This window comes from Syngnathus acus, chromosome 19 (assembly GCF_901709675.1).
Source record: "Syngnathus acus chromosome 19, fSynAcu1.2, whole genome shotgun sequence".
Taxonomy (NCBI): Eukaryota; Metazoa; Chordata; class Actinopteri; order Syngnathiformes; family Syngnathidae; genus Syngnathus; species Syngnathus acus.
In genome coordinates, this window is record NC_051103.1 from 5,764,308 (window position 1) to 5,781,873 (window position 17,566).

Below are 17,566 nucleotides of genomic sequence, written 5' to 3' on the forward strand. Positions count from 1 at the left end.
AGAGTAGCGCCGGCGTTGCCGGGACGCCTCATTTGTGTCGAGGACAAATCAGCGCTGGCACGCTATGAGCCACCTGCGGCCCGGCCTGCTCGAACCAGCACACTGGCTCGCTTGTTCCGGGGTGCGAGTCTTCTCAATCAGGTGAGCGCAAAAGCTTCGAGCTTTTACAGGCCTGCTTTGCACCCAAGAGACGAGGCCGCCGTGCAGCTGCGTCGCTCAGCTGCCAAACGCACAAAAGCACATTGAACAATTAACTTGCTTGTTGATTTTTCGGCGGGCTGGCATGTATTTGACAGTTAGTTGTGGTTTGTGTTATGATAACAACAGTGGAAGGCTTCGGACCCGCCCACCTCTTTCTTGTTAATTGTGCAAGTAGTCACAGTGACACATATTTACGCCCTTTAAGTGGTTGTAAAAATAAAAAAGTCACTAAAGGCAACTGTTGTCGTGGGGGACATTGTCACTTTCAACAAGAAGGAGACAGAGAGGATCTTTGTTGATGTCTGCGTGTTATGCCATGACCCCCCCCTCCCTTCAATCCCCCCCCCTCCATTGTCACCCCACATGTTCTTTTAGACCTTGTTTAACGCATCATGCTAATTTGCGTGTGGATACAAAATAAGCATGTCAATTATAGAACCGTAGTTGGTTGTCCCCAACCCCCCATCTTTCAGGGGTCCCGTCCTCCATCCGGGAGGCACCATCAAACCGTCCACTGTGGAGGATGACAAAGATGTCATTCACATATCCAACACAATGGCACGCCCGGATCACGAGTTGAAAACACATAAATAGTGAGTTATTTTAGCCTTTTGGGAGCTGATCCAGGCTGGGGGGTGGAGGGATGGGGTCACACTCCTTTTTCAAAGTCTGTCCAAACAAGAGGGGGGGCTTGGACATTTAATTAGGGACTGTACTGTATCTTGGCTTGAAGGTTACAGTTAGTTGTAAAGGAATAAAATGCAAAACACAAAAATTATTTTTGTTTAAACAAACTTTTACATATTAAAACAACTTGATAAACTGTTTGCAATCAAGTTTGTAATGAACGAAATATTCTTCAGAATTTCCACAGTAACAAAACAGTTTTATTTTTAGGAAAGTGCAACATCAACAAACTCAATTCTCTCTTTTTGCTTTTGTTTGCACAAAATGCCAACTCTGTCTTGGCAGCGTGTTTGCTGCCATCTAGTGGCCACAAAGCACAGCTACAGTTTAGCGGCTGTCACCACGTTGTCCGCACTGGAATTGCAAAATTGTATTTTGATACGTGCCACTAGATGGCAGCAAACCTGTTTTACTCGTTAGTCACTCGATTGCATTGCCATTGTAATGTCACCCTTCTTTTTCTGCTAATTGGAGTGAGTTGACATTTCTTATGAGTCATCAGGGTGTTGCTAAGCGGCTTCAATGCGTTTTTGTATAATGTCACCAACACACAACAAAGCCACTTTAGTAATGGGGTGCATGTAGTGATTTGCCGGGTGCCAGGCGACCCCTGCTGCATAATTAAAATAAATGGACAAAATGAATAACAAGGGAAATGAAACTCAGCTCAAGATGCATTTTATTTCTTTACTTTACTTAACTCTTTTGTTTATTAATGCCTTTAAATGTTTTCATTCTGTGAAGCATGGAAATAAGGTTGCAAATATTTGGCAAAATATGATAAAAATATCTTTTGTGCGTTGCAAGTGTACCTAATGAAATGTCGAGAGGATTTTGCCGCGGCGTCTGCTGGGCTTTAGTGAAAGGTAAATGCACACCTTACACGTTGTAGAACTTCAAGTTAAAACCTCAACTTCAAACACCTGAAACTGTAACTCGGCTCCAAGACATCGTAGCCAAGACTGTAATTCTAACCACTACCTAGCTCTCGGAGCCCAACTTTCAAACTCGAATCTTTGTTTGAAAGCCTCATCTGGGTTGCATCCATCTCCCTTTTCGTTCATTCATAGCAGCATCCTCAGTGTCTCGCTCTTTGCTTCCGTCACGGGAAGACAGGAAGCGCACGTGCGCGGGTTCTCACGTGCGGCCAAGACAGACGCTCGCATGCTCTAAAAATAGCATCGGAGGAGGAGGAGACTACGGCGGCGTTAAATAGAAACCGCCGAGCTTTTTTTAACCCGGCGTCCCTCTGCCGCAATCTCGGACGTGATTTCCCTGTTAAAAATGTGAAAAAAAAGTCAAGGGAAATGCGTCTTCTATTTTTGTGCGCCATCCCTTGGTATGTCAACTTTGGGCTCGCTGGCGCGTGACGCTTTCTCTTCTGATGAATGAACGCGAGCATGGAACAACAAGCCAGTCCCATCACCATAACAACCCACTTCTTGCATTTCCGACATGATTACTCGCGCTCGAACGCGTTTTGGTCTTCAGTGTCCAAAAGCCAATTGAGCTTTGGTAAACCTTGAGAGAAAAAAGATTGTCATGAATAGTGTGGAACTGTCTAAACATATGACTGGCAAAACTATTTTCCAAAGTTTATTTATTTGAGCAATTAGCCAACATTGTACCGATACATCGTGAAATTAATGAAACACTGTTAGTATTTTTTTTCTGCGTTTCAAATTGTTTCTGTCTGCTGCTACCAGCACTGGGTTTTCTTTCCTCCTTCAATCAATTTTTCTATCGAATAAATCTTGTCCTCCACTTGCTGACCAAGAAAGATGGACGATGGAGATATGTGCAGGCTTACTGTATAAAAAAATCTCTGTTGCATTTTATGAAGTGGGCTTCAATCAGAGCAATTTTTGTCCTGAAAGCATTTGATTCCAACTATCAGCTGCAGCGAGCGAGGTCTTTTTTTTTTTTTTTGCTTCTTTAACACCTGCAACGCAATCTTCACTCTATTCCACGTCTGCCAATTTTTCTTTTCCTTGTATTGTCATTTCAGTAATTGCTTGCTTGTCAAGACAAAGTAGAAACCTTTCAATTCCTCTGCTCTGCTTGAACATCTCAGGGAAGAAGATTTGTCCACACGTCAGTCCTCCCTCAAACTCTTCTGCCCTCATGTCATGTCCTACAGTCCATCGCCCGGTTTCCCATATGCGGGCCACCCAAAACCTCAGCAGTGGTCTGCTCTTGTTTGTCACGAAAGGCAGTATGAATGAAATGGTTACCATGCCAACACGGCCTCAACCTGCCCGTCAGGTTACAATGTTTTGTTTGAAGAGCAACTTCCATCCTTCCTTACCTTGCCTTCTGCGTCTCTTATGTTTTATTCCCCCACCCACTTCCTTATTAATCCTTATCAAAGATTACATTAGCATTAGATTTGCATTTCTCCTGTCTCGCGCTTGCATTTGATTATAAATCCACTTTCTCCATCTCGAAAGACAACAGGGATACACCGAACGTCGCTGAGGTTGGAAAGACCCGTCGAATGTTAGATGACTCAGTGGGAATGCTTAATGTCGCCACTGTAGATCCGTCTTTCGAGTAGTTGTGATTCAAACGAAGAGCTAGAGAATCCTGCTTCGAGTCCCACTGCGGACAAAGGCAAATACTGTTTTCTGCTTTCTGGCTACTGTCAAGCAAAGCGCACTAACACCCCCCCGATCCCCCCCGTTTGAAGGATGTTTGTGCATCGCAGTCACGCCGACACCTCCTCGCACGCCTGCGTTTTGTGTGCGCACGTGGCGTGTAACCCAATACATACAGCGGGGTGTAAAATGGATTTCCCCTTGAGGGATTATAATCACGCTAATAAATAAATAACAAATCCTCATGCATGCCTGCACATGTGCGATGCAGTTGTCGTTGCGCGATGCAAAACATACAGCAGAATGTGACCTGAGTTCTAATGAGCATTGAAGAAAAGTTTGAATCGGTAAACATGGTTCGATTTGATGGACACAACAAATCATAGGTGGGATGGATGGAAATTCCCAGATAAGAAATAAAATAAAAATAATCAATAAAATACTACAAATAAAATAAAATTTGAAAAAATCCCCCAACAATATATATATATCCAAAAGTCAATTATCTGGCCTGGCACCTGCAAGGTCCAAGTATAAATGACAGTACCCCCCCCCCCCCAACTCTTCCCCAACAAACTAAACTTGTGAAGCCAGAAATGCTCACATCATCTCATCAACCCGCAATCATGAATCAAAGACAATGAATGCCATCTGTGTGGAGGAGGACAGCAGGTTGGCCACACTTGCGTCCAGGTGGCGAAAAGGCGCGAGAAGGCTAACAAGCGTCGAGACATGTGACACGGCGATGTGAATAGCGGCGATCCGCGGCTAAAGAGATTACCACCAGTGCAGACGAATGAATTAATGAATACTAATATGGGATTGAGCCCATGCCAATAATCCACAACATAAGCTATGTATGCACGGACAGCCAATCAAAACTTCTCATTGTCACCATGTGACAATTGAGCCCACTCCAAAGCCACGTTATTTATTTACATGCAGGTCTGAAAGTCGGGGCTCACTGACATGTCACCTTGCCGTTCACAAGTGTCTTTGCTTGTTTTCACGTCTCGGTGGCCTCTCATGCGGCACAAAGCTGCAGCGGGAGAGCTTGTGAAAAATATCTTTCCATGTGACCTCCACTTGCGGTGACCCAAGACACGAGGCGGTTATATTTAGTGTCTTGTCAGCGAACGACTTTTCGTGGAAAAAAACAAAAACACAAGTGTCCGATTGATCTGTAATTCCTTTATCGGCCATGTCTAATGTGTGAAGTACACAATCAGTGGATGCATCCCATGACCGGCAATGGAAAGAAGGTGAAAGTAAAAATGAGATCATTCCAATAAGTCCATTTGACAGGATTGAAAAGCAACACAATTGGGAATTGTATCACAAGGTCGCGCTGCGATTGGCCAGTCTCACATCATCTTTGAGATCTTTGTGGGAATGTCCCAATTCCCCCCCGAGAGCCGGCGGGCCCGCATTAGCAGAAAGGACGCGGCAATGCTAACATTCTGTCTTGACTGTAAAAGAAAGTGACTTGGCAGTCAGCTGAGTGGCCGCTCCGGGCTCCCGCCGCCGCTGCCGCTACCGCTAAGTGTACTGACTTTAATTCGCTGTGTTCACATGACACCTCCTGGATACATTCAACCCAAAAGTAGAGCGTTTTCAATTTGTTCCAGCCATCAACGATAGAAAACGCAAACAATCAGTGTTTTTCAATAGTTGGGTCATAAATAACCCAATTATAGGTCAGAAAGGGACCCATTGTTTTGTTCCAACTTCAATATCTATTTGTATTTTTTGGCTTGGAAAAACAAACCAAAATCAAATTCCAATATTATACGTGATGTCATTTCCGCTGCCTACCAAGAATCATTTGCGGCCTCATCGGGCAGAATTGGAAACGGCCGCTAATAAAAACGAGGGGCAATTACTCGGCCGATTAATTTATTCAGCGGGGCGGCAGAGGTTAATTGCCAAGATAATAATCTCTTTGCTGTTTAACTATCTCGTAGTCCACTTTGGTTTCATGTACCGATTTGCCAGTTAGCACGCAATCGGAATGATCGTCACCGACGATACAATCAAAGGCGAGGCATTTAAGCAGACTTGCTCGTATCACAAAGATTGTTCTTGTTCCTAACCGGCGTGAGGCCCGCCATGCCTGTTGTTTTCTTGTGAGGAGTATGAGCGTTTTTCCCACAGCTCGGGAATTTGAACTCCGATCCCGATTTCCCTCTCGTGGCTTTCCAGAGGCGCGTCGACGGTCAAGCTCGGCGAGTTAGGGCGCATTACAAAGAATTAGTCGGCATTTGGTGGCATTAGCTGCGTATTATTGAAGCAAATTGAACAGTCCGTGCGTTATGTAAACGGGAAAGTGGGTTAACAGATCGCAGCCTTTGCTCTTTTTTTTTTTCCTGTAAAAGTGTCACGATTGCATTCATCTGTTTGCATTTGTAACTTTTCTTGCGTTTTTGCAAAAATGATGAATTATTTTGTTTATTGTGGTACTTCATTTAAAGAATAATATTGTTGTGTTTCTTTTTCTCCCATTAGGTCCAATCCCATTTTTGAAAATGGCCAGCTCGGGGAACGTGGCGTTACGTAATCGGTAAAGTGGATGACGAGGTCAAGGGGTTAAGTTGTCGTTTGTGGATGTGAATCCAGATTGATGGTGGAGGTCAGATGCGATAAACGGCTGAGCGGTGATGAAGACGTTCCACGCTTCCCATCTCTCTCATCCCTCCCAGGTATTTGACACCGCCCAATTTATCTTCCTGCTGCCGGCAGCTTAAATGTCATCTTGGATCTCCTGAGCGCCAACGCTTTCCTGGCCGAGGCACATTCCCATTTAAAAAAAAAAAAAAAAAAGCAGAGTTGATGAAATTTCAGCAACGCTCAGAGTTCAGGGAAATGTGTTATTTTCTTCTTATCTAAATCCTACATTTTTTTGATTGAGTTATATCTGAGTAGCAAATGATTCGATAACTGCAGCCCTGGCGGGTGTGTGCGTGAGATGTTGTGTGGCGGACATCACCGCCGAGGATGAAAACTAGAAAGCAGACCTACTGACACACTGCTGAGAAATCTGTGAATATGTGATTAGATGTCGCACGGAGGAAAAAGAGAGAGCACGTGAGACGCGCAACTTCACCCCCCCCTCCCTCCCCTCGACCTCACCCACTTCCCGCCCCCAACATCAGCCCACGTAAGTCACACTTGGACTCCACTCCCGCTCGCTCACTATGAACGCGTAGCGCTCGCGTCGCCCGTCCTCTCAGCTGGCACTTTTACGCGCATGCAGTGAGCGAGCGGAGGAATGGACTCCCGGCTGCCGATCGGACCCGGCATGCCCACGCCGGACCCTCCGTGGAACGTGAGCTCCATCAGTCCGCCTCACCGGCTCATGGAGCTGGTCCCGCTCTCCACAGCCGTGAGTAGAACAATCGCGCGCTGGATGGATGAGATCAGTTTTTCTTTTCCCCATCCATGAATGAATGACGAAATCCCTCCATCCTCCCCTGACATCATTCACAGGCATCTTGAATAGATGCGGTGACTTGTTTCTCTTATAGCAAAGCAAAGCAGCTGTGCTGGGTGTTGGCATGTGACAAAAAAGAAAAAAAAAAAAGCCCCTCAGGATTTGAGTCTGTGAGGACGCGTGTTCTCTGACCCCTCAGCGCTGCACTCAGCGTAACTCGCTTTGCCGCTGTGTCACAGAAAAGCTGACAAGAGCGTGCATTCAAGCAGCAGCAGGGCGGATGTTTTGCTTTGTGACTCTAAAAAGAATCACCCCCCCCATGCCCCCCTCCCATCACCTCCTCCTCCTCACCCTGGAGGAAAGTCCTCTTTCTTTTTTTTTGTTGTTGTCAGGGAAGCTGACTGCTCTACATAATAGACTCACTTGAGTGAGAGCTGTCATGCTGCAAAGTTGTGCTCCAAAAGTCTGAAATTTAATTAATTCAGAGATGGTATCTCAAATTTGAGAAAAAAAAAAAAAAGTTTGCAATTTAATTTAATTCATTCAGAGAAATATTTAGTTCGGCACATGTTATCTAAAATTTAAAAAATTGTCAAATGAACCAAATATTCAGAAGCTCCTGGTTCAACAGTTTTTATTCTGTTTCATGGCATTTTTGGTCCAACAACTCGAGGATTGGTCAGCTTTTGTTGTTGGGCAGGGTGAGCGGGCTCTTGCTTCTTTTCTGCTCACCCCTACCATTCCCCGGTGGGTGGAATTGAAAACATGCATGTGTGTGTGTCTCAAAGAGACAGCGTTGGAATGCTCGTGAAGGTTTGTGGACCAAGCACTGTTGGATGATTCACATCGTGCGAGCGCAAACAAATGACGTTTGGGTCGCCGCTCAAAAAGCATCAACGTGAGTGTGAGGGGCTTGATTAATGACGTGTGACACATAATTAACTTGTGGGGGTCACCAATTTCTCAGAGCATTGCACACCCTTTTATTCTTAAAAAAAGAAAAAGCCTCTTAAGCAAGGAGCGGGCCAGAAATAGACATTAATCAAGCAGTTCTTTGAATGCCAACTCGATGCCCCGCTTTTGATTAATTGCTGAAGCAAAGCTAACAAGTAGCTTGTTAGCTTTGGCTACTATATGGCTGCATAGCCGCAATCAATATCTCATTAGTAGAAATGCACATTAGACATTTACAGATTTTTTTTAAATCTCCTTTCTTCCATCCTCAAATTTTTTCTAAACTTCCCTAAAAACGTGTTTGACAACAAAACTGTTGAAATCATCGTGGAAGCCAAACTGCTATTATATTTCAAAGTGGCTATCTTGGGACCATTTTGCAAACAAAGCGGTCAAAACAAATAGCCAATTTTACGACTTTGCAGGTGTAACCATGCTTGTGGAAATGTATCAGAGCAAAAACAAAAAAACTGCACCCTTAAGCAGCATGAAATTCGGTAGGCACGTCTTTTGTGAGTAAACCCACCAAAAAACAAAATCTCCAACAGCCATGGCTGAAAAGACACATGGTCTGCCATTTTATTTTAAATCAGCCATTTTATGCTCATTTGAGCTACTTGGAATTGTCCTACACAAACTGAGTAACCCCCGCCATCTTTTAGCCTCTTAATCAAACACCAAGTGTGACCTAAAAATTATACTTGGCAAGTACCACAATCATGATCAACATTGATTTACAGTAGCGTAGTGGGTCTAAGTGTTCATAAAAAAACATATTTGATATTATTGTAAGCCACTGCAACATTATATAATATATAATTCTACGTTTTAGCACTAACAATCTGCTTTAGGGTATAAAAAAATAAGCATGTCATGAATTTGGTCAGTGATTATTTCGCCGAGCGCTGTTTCTTTTCATCGATATGTTTCTACGATTTGTTCGTTTTGTGCGCATCATATAGTGCTTGACCTTGGATGTCTAATTACCTATAGCATCAATCCGACTCAGTGCGGGGAAAATATGTCGCGCCGCATGATTGCGCGGATGCACTATGCCCACCTGCAGAAACACAATAGTACAAGAGCCTTGTTACTTTTCCTGTATTGGACAGGCGCTCATCTTCTCTATTGTTGTATCAGTGGCAGAACGTTGCAATTGTCATCTGTTGAGTCGCTTTCTCATTTCCATGAACAATTGCCAGTAATTAAAGCAACCCTGCTCTTCTCCCATACGAGCGAGCCACCCTGCTACGGCTCGCCCCGACCAAAATTGTGTTTTATCGACAAACATTTCAATGTCACGCAAACGCGAGGGAGGCCTACATATGTCTTTTTGCTCAAGCAATGTCATGGTAAAAGTCTTCGCCATAGCAACAAGTCAAGTCAGACAAGGCTCTCGCTATGATTACAACTTCCTTTTTGTCTTGTCGTTACGCTCCATATTGCATTATTGCCGCTAATGAAATTGAGCCACTGAGTGTGCACTTTTTATACGGGAGTCCATAATAGCAAAGTGGATTTTCTTTTTGCCATTAACATGGGCCACTTGCTGGTGTTTTAGATTTTTATGTTTTTATTTCTGAAAAAAAATGTGGTTCTTTTCGTTGGAATTTTATTTTATTGATTTTACGTGATTGTATTTCTCATTAATTTTGATGTTTTGCCATGTTTTATTTTTTTTTAATCCCTGTACAGTGAAAATAATTATGAGTACTGATACTTGGATATTTTCACAATTTTGTTTTTGTCATTGTGTTAAGTGAAATTTTTAGAACTCCAATACGCCATTCTCGGTCTTTGCTGGTTTTCAACAAAGCTCTTTAAACATGTACAAATTGTTTTCAAACAAATTTCTGAACTCCTTTTACCGAGTCTTTAACCTTGGAGAACAGTTTGTAGTTTATTAGCAAGTGATGAAAACAGTGGCCACATGCAGTTTAATGAACCTTAATGGGCACCGTAGCTCCTATTTGTGAGCACAATTATATGCCACGATGAAGATGTTTATGTCACGATTAAACAGTTGGGGCAGTTTTGCTGAGCTCCCGTATGAGCACCTTTGGATTGTAATTTGGATTGATGTCGTCGTAATGTCACTTAAGTTTTGTTGTTTGGTGTCGCCCAGGGCGCCGTGGCTCCGAGCCACCCGTTTCCAACGGTGGACGTCCCAGACCACGCGCACTACACCATCGGGGTGGTCATCCTCGTTGTGGGCATCACGGGCATCCTGGGAAACTTACTGGTCATTTACGCTTTCTGCAGGTACACACACACACCTCTTGAATTCCTCAAATTTGCGAACGACAAACTGACAAAGGCCCGATTTGCTGGCAGGAGCCGTAGCCTGCGCACGCCGTCCAACATCTTCATCATCAACCTGGCCATCACCGACTTCTTCATGAGCATGACGCAGGCGCCCATCTTCTTTGTCAGCAGCATGTACAAGAGGTGGATCTTCGGCAAGAGAGGTAACCTCCCGATGGACGGCACTGTACATTGAGATTCACGCCTGCGTCGTTTTGCCCGCTGTTAAAATTCCATCGGAGTCTTGCGGGCTGTCATCATCACTTACGTCTAGCAACGCGGCTGCGGGACTCCTGATTCCAGTGCGTGTGTGCGTGTTGTCTCTTGCGGTTGTGTGTGGTTTGTGTTGGTGTCGCAGCGGGAGTGCAGATAGAGAGGATCCGCTGATCAAACAGAGATAGTCGGCAGCGGCGTTTTCCTTCAGGAGTTGTCGTGACCTTCATGAAGACGAGCCATCCCCGACACCGCCTCATCAATGTAGACTGGAGAGAGAAAAAAAGAAACAAAAGACTTTATTCAGCAAAGTAAAGGCTTGAACAGAAAGCAATGTGAGCCAAAATGAGAAAAGAAATTGAAAAAAAAAAAAAAAAAAACAACATGCCGGAAAATAATGTCCATACTCTAAATTTTTTTTCTTTTCCTTTTGTCCCGTTCGTTCTGAATTGGCAGCACACGACATTCCTGTTGCGTTGCCTTGAGATACGACTTCAATGAATTCAAAACGGAACTTTTTCAAATCCTCTTTACCTATTGAATGAATGGAAATGCCATGAATCCGATTCAGCGTAACCATAATGTAATTGTCATTGTCAATGTCATTGCTCGGAATGTTTTTTTACGATGAATTTTTATCTCCTATTTATGTGGCGCTGTTGTCCACTTTACCGCCACTGTCAAACTTCTCCCTACGGCGGGTGACGTAATGGCTCGTTCTGGTTTATGTTGCTGTTTTTATGTCAGATGCGGGTCATAAAAGTAATGTTTGTTTCTTTGAGCGGTTTGTACGGGCCGTCAAATTGGAAACCGGCCTCCCGTTTTATACTGCTGACTGTGAAGACCATTTATCTGGACCTCATGTTGGCTCGCATCTTTCTGCACACTCACCGTTTTCCAAATTCAACCCCTGTAGTCGATTTTGCCCATCAACGGGAAATTCCATCACGATTAAACCCAAGAAGGTGTCAATTTGGACATTTTGTGGGCTCCTTGAAATATTAATATCCTACACTTGCAACTAGATTTGAAGCAAGCAAACTAGACAGGTGGGTGATGTGAAATTGTCAGCCATTAGTTTTTTCTAGCGTAGGGGCAAAGTTTGCAAATGATTGTCGAGACCCAAATCCATTCAAATTTTGTTGTCATGACAAAACTGCCTCAGGACCGAACGGCTCGTTTCTGCGCCCATATGACAGTCGGGCTTCCATTAGGCACCATCCGGATGCACTTTTATACGCACCTGACGACAGATTGTGTGTGTGTTTTTGTGCGAGTCTTTCTGAGCGACTAAGTTGTGCGTGTGAGACGTTGGATCGTTTGCTCGACTAATGACGTACATTACCTGTCCCGTGTGTTTTGTGACGGTAAATCACATTTGACAGTTCTTTTTTTGTCTCGGCGTAGGCTGCGAGTTGTACGCCTTCTGCGGCGCCCTTTTCGGCATCTGCAGCATGATGACGCTGATGGTGATCGCGGTGGATCGCTACGTGGTGATCACGCGGCCGTTGGCCTCGCTGGGTTCCATGTCTCGCAGGAAAGCGCTGAGCATCGTGGCGGTGGCCTGGCTCTACTCCATGGGCTGGAGTTTGCCGCCGTTCTTCGGCTGGAGTGAGTATCAACTTCACGCGTCTGTCCGTGTGTGTGGGCGCGTCGCCGACGTGCTAGCCTCCTTTAACAGATGTCAACACGTCAGTCAAGTGCAAAAGCAATTAGATGATATGGCGCCCTGAGGGTTTACCCGACTTCACACCGCTGTTGTCTCAGGTTATTACCCCCCCCCTGCGGTTGCTTAACACGACGGGCTGTCCAACGCACACACTGAGTTGGTGAAAATTGTTCTTTTTGCGCCATCCCCATTTTCTTTGGAAATGTCACGTAAACGCAAGCACAATGTAATGGATGTTTATTAATGCTCGGAAATAATTCCCATAATTGCTGGTAATAGAGGCAATCATGCAGATGGCCAGGTTTTGAGAGATGGCGAGCAGAAAAGAAGAAAAATGTCCTTTGAGCAAAGGATACTTCTGGGTCACCAAATATTAATTCAGTCACGTGTAGTGCTGTAGAAAAATTATTATGACGAATTAAGAACAACCTCTTCAAAAAAAGGACAAAGTAATGATTTTTGTATAATCCTAAAAAGTTCTAACAGAAAACAAGAGGACCAAAGACAGAGCCTTGAGGAACCAAATTTGAATTTAGTCAGACTCTGTAGGTATATTTATTGTATGTACTGTCCAATCCAGGCGCTTACGTCCCAGAGGGTCTCATGACGTCCTGTTCGTGGGACTACATGACGTTCACGCCGGCCGTGCGCTCCTACACCATGCTGCTCTTCACCTTTGTCTTCTTCATCCCGCTGTTTGTCATCATCTTCTGCTACTGCTGCATCTTCAGGGCCATCCGACACACCACTCGGTCAGTAAAATTCCATCTCTGATAAACGCAAGTTGCTAAAGGTCAAATGCTAAACTCCGGGCAGGGCCTTCGAGAAGATCAACTGTGAGGGCTCCAGGGAGACTGCCAAGAGGTTCCGCAAGATGAAGAGCGAGTGGAAGATGGCCAAGATCGCGCTGATCGTTATTCTGCTCTTCATCATTTCCTGGGCGCCCTACTCCTGCACCGCGCTCACCGCTTTCGCCGGGTAGGTGCGAGTGTCACGCACAACACAGCGCATCGCTTTCTGATTTTTGGATACCAGCCCAAATGTGGCCCTCGAAAAAAAACATAACCACCCGTGACACGGAACATCTGAATCCATCTGTGTCAACACGCGTGTAATAGTTAGATTATAGCAGATTAACACTCGAGCTCAAACACTAAGCACCCAGCTGCCTCCTGGTAACATCTGTCTGACCCTCCCTCATTTTTGGGCTTTTTCCTTGTAGGTACGCAGACCTGCTGACCCCGTACATGACCTCCGTCCCGGCAGTGATCGCCAAAGCGTCGGCCATCCACAATCCCATCATCTACGCAATCACGCACCCCAAGTACAGGTACGCCAGGACAATAATTCCCTCTAACATCCAAATTTGCTTGATTTCATCACCTCTGAATGTGGCAGGTCTGCGCTCAGCCGCTACGTGCCCTACATGCGCGCGCTGCTGTGCGTGCGCGTGCGCGAGCGCTTCGGCAGCAGCAGCTTCCAGTCCACCCGCCGCTCCACGCTCACCAGCCAATCGGAGAGCAACCGCCACTGCAAGCGCGCCCACTCCTCGCAGTCGGACAGCGAATCAGTGAGTGTCGCTCGTGTCTCATTATGGTATGTCGTCGTCGTAGCCCTGCCCCCTCCGCCTCCGTCCCGCCTCATCGGCCGTGGCGTTTCCCCTTCAGGCCCACCTATCCGACATCGAGGACGACGGCTCCTTCCGGGCGTCTGCCAACCCTCAGGTGTCGTGTGATGTCAAACATGGGCGACGGTCCAGCCAGAGGTTAAAGGTAAGGGCTTCGAAGTGGCAGCCAATGAATTCCCAAGATGGACGATGATCAAAGTGAAATATGACGCAATCCCCTGTCCTGAATCCAATTGAGCACGCTGAATTGACAAAAGAGCGGCTGACTCAAGACAGAAAGGTCTTGTCATCAAGTAGGTCACATTGCTTTGCAGCACCATCACATGTTTGAACCAGGGCTGCAAGCTTTGCAGGTCAGCTCACACTTTTGTTTTCTATGCGTCATAGTTGATTCCATTTAACTTGATTTTTTTATTTCTGTTTTGATTCATTTTTTGGTTGCTTATAGTTTTAATCAGCAACCTGTCAGGGCCTCACATGTTTCTTGCAATGTGGGCCATCTGCCATATGGAGCATTTCCGTCTCTTCACGTAATCATCTTAGTTCACCCAAAGCACACACACACACTCATAGAGGGGCCAGGTTCCCCGAGGCCTCCATTACACCGGGTCCAAAGACTAATCCAGTAATCTGGGAGTTTCAGATTTAATCCACAGGTCGGATGACGCCTTTCCACCCAGCTCGCTTATTGGTCCAAGCAAGACGGCGACGGCGACATTTAATGTTTTCTGTCTGACCTTTGATTTATTTTTCTTTGGGTCTTATATTCAACCATCTGTAATATTCAAGAGCATTCCCTAATCTCTGCTCTCGGCACATTCACTTTCATGTGATAATCCCGCCTGGCAACTCCCCTTTCTGACACTTCCTTTTATTTTTAGACTTTTTTTTTTGTTTGTTTCAAAGAAGAGTAACATTCTGTTTGCCTGTGCACAGAGCGTGATGGAAGCGGAGGACATCTCCATGTCGGACCTCTGTTTCCTGCCAAAGAGTCACCTCCCTGCCAGTGTAAGCGTCAAGTCACGCGCAACTTTTCTTGCAAAAGTGTGATTTGAAGTTTGGAAATGAAAAAAAAATAGGGGGATGTTTGCATTTGTCAAGGATTCCACTTTTGATATACATTGTATTGTGATGTCCTGTTTTTTTTTTTTTACCTGTACTTCAAATACTGTACAGTTCATTCTAATTTCTTTTCTTCTCGTTCCCTCAAAAGGCAGACCATTCTCAATTTCCGTGACAATATGCGTCTGGCTGATAAAATCAAAATTCAAAACTCTTAACACTCAGCGAGGGGCCCCCAGCCAAACTTTGGACCCCCTGCGGCTATTTTACTTTGCACCTCTAGGCGACTTTGACCTTTGCAATGAATGAAATCACAAGCTTTTGTCCCAATAGTCTAATTAAAAGCCCCTTTATTCCTCATGTAGAAAGGACTTGAAGAGGTTTTTTTGTTTTAGATAAAAGAAGATGAAGTAAACAACATTTAAAAAAAATATATATTGTTTTCGTATTTCGGAATACTCATGGTGTTTTTTTGTTTCTCAGCTATGCCAAGCAGCGGACGAATTTGGCCCTCGGCTCATCCACAAGCCGACGCCCGCCGTCATTGTCACCTCCATTTCCAGCCCGTCCATACTTCACAGCCCCCCAGGTTTCCATGGCAACCACAGCAAAGGCTTCAGCCCCGTCGCTAAGGCGTCGCTGGACATCGCCCGACTGGACGCGCCCTCTGCGACGGCGTGAGCATCATTGGACGGGTAGACGTGTGTGATCCTTTTTTTCCACAAGCAGTATGCCAACTGTTAGCAGTGCTAATTTAAAGCGCCAGCATGCACTCGTGTTCCAAAAATGAGGCCTCATCTAGCACATCCTGGATGAGTAGATGACTTAAATGTAGTTGGCGCACAAAAGGTTTTTGCACAGACCAATTACAAATAAGTCAGCCACAACCCATTGGGGTGATATTAGCGCTTTTACAATCTGCAAACTGCCAATTTTTGGGGAGATTTGGGGCTGATTTTTGCCTTTTTCCTCCTATACATATCAACACAAAAGAAAAATGACATTCAAACCTCCCCCACCAAAATTATAAATGTTTTACCTATTTTTAAGCAAATCCTAAAGGACAAATGTCCTGCCTGTAAATTATTTCTTTATTGTTAAATTATTGTTTATTGTTAAGATAACCCCCCCCCCCCCCCTTACAAAAAAAAACTGGTCATAAGGACTAAATATTTGAATTGACATCTGCCTCAAAAAATCCATGTTGGTTGGACCCTATAAATAAACCAGCAATTGGGGAAAAAAAATCCAGAGCAAGCACAGGTGCACGGAGTGTACATGTCCTGTGATGCATGTGTGAAAAATTCCATCAGCCATACATGATGATCGCTTCTGGCACAGTTGAAAGAAACAGAAGGACTAAAAATAATCCAGTCTTTAAAAAAAAACAAAAAAAACAATGTACATGCACAATTAATATAATTGCTCCTCTTTCCCCTTTGTGATGCCACGGAAGCACAGTGTTCTGATTTTTTGAATTTTTTACTAGATTTATTGCATCCAAAATAATTTTGAAAAATGCTCTCATTCATAATGCTGACAAAAACATCCGCTTCATAAGATATTGTCACCAAGTGGGCTTTTCGCCAATTTTAGTGACATTCACAACTGTCAAGAAAGAGCAAGGTTTCTATGATTTGCATTTGAATGGCTCACACCTCTTTGCTCTTTCCGCATTAGTTCCCAATTTACGCACAGTGGCTGCTGTCTCAAGCCTGGAAGGAAGTACGTATATGCATAGCATTAACAAAAAATGCACAAGAGAGGGAAGATGGCCCAACAGGTATATTTATTTTTCAGGTCATTATTTAGAATCAATTGCAATTAATTAAGTCAAAAAAAAGTGTTTATACATTTCTGAATGTTAACAATAAATCAACCAATAATTTTATGAGATGAATAACTAAAAATTACAGAAAATTATAAATACATTCAGGGAAGAAGAAAAGAAGCTAAATTAATGTGCCTGTAAATACTCACTAGGCCCGTCATCCTTTGCCCAAGTCTGCACTATATGGACAAAAATATTGGGACACGGTGGCTATTGCTTCAACACTACATGCATTGTTTACATCAAGAGAGCTATAGTTTTGGTGTCCCCATAGTCCTTGAGGAGGGGACTGTAAATATCGTAAAGGATCACGGAAGGCTAAGCCCCATTTTGTTTATTCTTTGTACAAAAAAAATGTCTCCGATGGTAGTTTTTATTTATTTTTCTAAATAAACTGGTTGCTTCACTGTGTGAGAAGACGTGATGCTGATGTTGTCGTGTGTGAGTGCGTCTGTGTCGAGAGCGTGCCCGCCATTGAGACAAGCGACGATGATGATGACGTCGTGGAAGACACAAAGTTGCACACAGCAAACATCTGCACATGAGACACAGGTGATCTGCTTAACCTTTCCAGTCTGCCTGTGGAACTGTGGCGCCCTCTACAGGTAAGACACTACACAAAACACCCGCATTAAAAAAAATCTTGATCAAGGGATTGATCACTATTAATATTAATATTTGTTTCGTTCTTATTTGCCGTTACATGTTGTGTGTCTCTTTAATGCTAAAGTCCCTTAAAGAGAACAAACTCCGTCGTCATCCACATGGGCTGCAATAATGCAAAGTCCAATCTCGTCACCACCTCGCACACACATTTGATCTTCCAGCCTATTGTTATGGTTATTTTTAACCCCACAGGTGGTCACATGGCACCCACACATCATATTGATCTTTTCATCTTCTGATGCCACTGCGTGCCAAATCCTCTTAGTGCTTTGTATTCATTTTCGACTTTTATTTTCTGTACTTGCGATCATGCAGATCAAAGTTA

At 44.3% G+C, this 17,566-nt stretch overlaps 1 protein-coding gene across 6 annotated transcripts; it reads left to right on the forward strand.

The window, feature by feature from the left end:
- The first annotated feature begins 1,691 nt into the window (after positions 1 to 1,691).
- On the forward strand, positions 1,692 to 16,684 carry LOC119138832 (melanopsin-A-like). Of its 6 annotated transcripts, none has more exons than XR_005101243.1 (13): positions 1,692 to 1,754; positions 5,991 to 6,184; positions 9,995 to 10,131; positions 10,204 to 10,337; positions 11,794 to 11,997; positions 12,636 to 12,807; positions 12,872 to 13,033; positions 13,278 to 13,385; positions 13,454 to 13,625; positions 13,723 to 13,827; positions 14,619 to 14,690; positions 15,228 to 15,512; positions 15,547 to 16,684. XR_005101243.1 is itself a non-coding variant. In XM_037279208.1 (11 exons), exons 1-11 carry the CDS (start codon positions 6,754 to 6,756, stop codon positions 15,423 to 15,425), a joined length of 1,578 nt encoding a protein of 525 aa, XP_037135103.1. In that variant the 5' UTR covers positions 6,351 to 6,753; the 3' UTR covers positions 15,426 to 16,684. The 6 variants fall into 6 exon arrangements, 1 of the variants encoding a protein (XP_037135103.1); XR_005101241.1 differs by lacking the exons at positions 1,692 to 1,754; positions 5,991 to 6,184 and adding exons at positions 6,351 to 6,642; positions 6,716 to 6,867; XR_005101242.1 differs by lacking the exons at positions 1,692 to 1,754; positions 5,991 to 6,184 and adding exons at positions 6,351 to 6,642; positions 6,739 to 6,867.
- Positions 16,685 to 17,566: the final 882 nt, after the last annotated feature.

What these genes read in the sequence shown, in the direction of transcription:
- LOC119138832 (XM_037279208.1), top strand. Translation starts at nt 6,754, where the DNA reads ATGGACTCCCGGCTGCCGATCGGACCCGGCATGCCCACGCCGGACCCT. An exon ending in GCCATCCGACACACCACTCG is followed by an intron (nt 12,808 to 12,871) that starts GTCAGTAAAATT and finishes AACTCCGGGCAG; the next exon opens with GGCCTTCGAGAAGATCAACT. An exon ending in GGTCCAGCCAGAGGTTAAAG is followed by an intron (nt 13,828 to 14,618) that starts GTAAGGGCTTCG and finishes GCCTGTGCACAG; the next exon opens with AGCGTGATGGAAGCGGAGGA.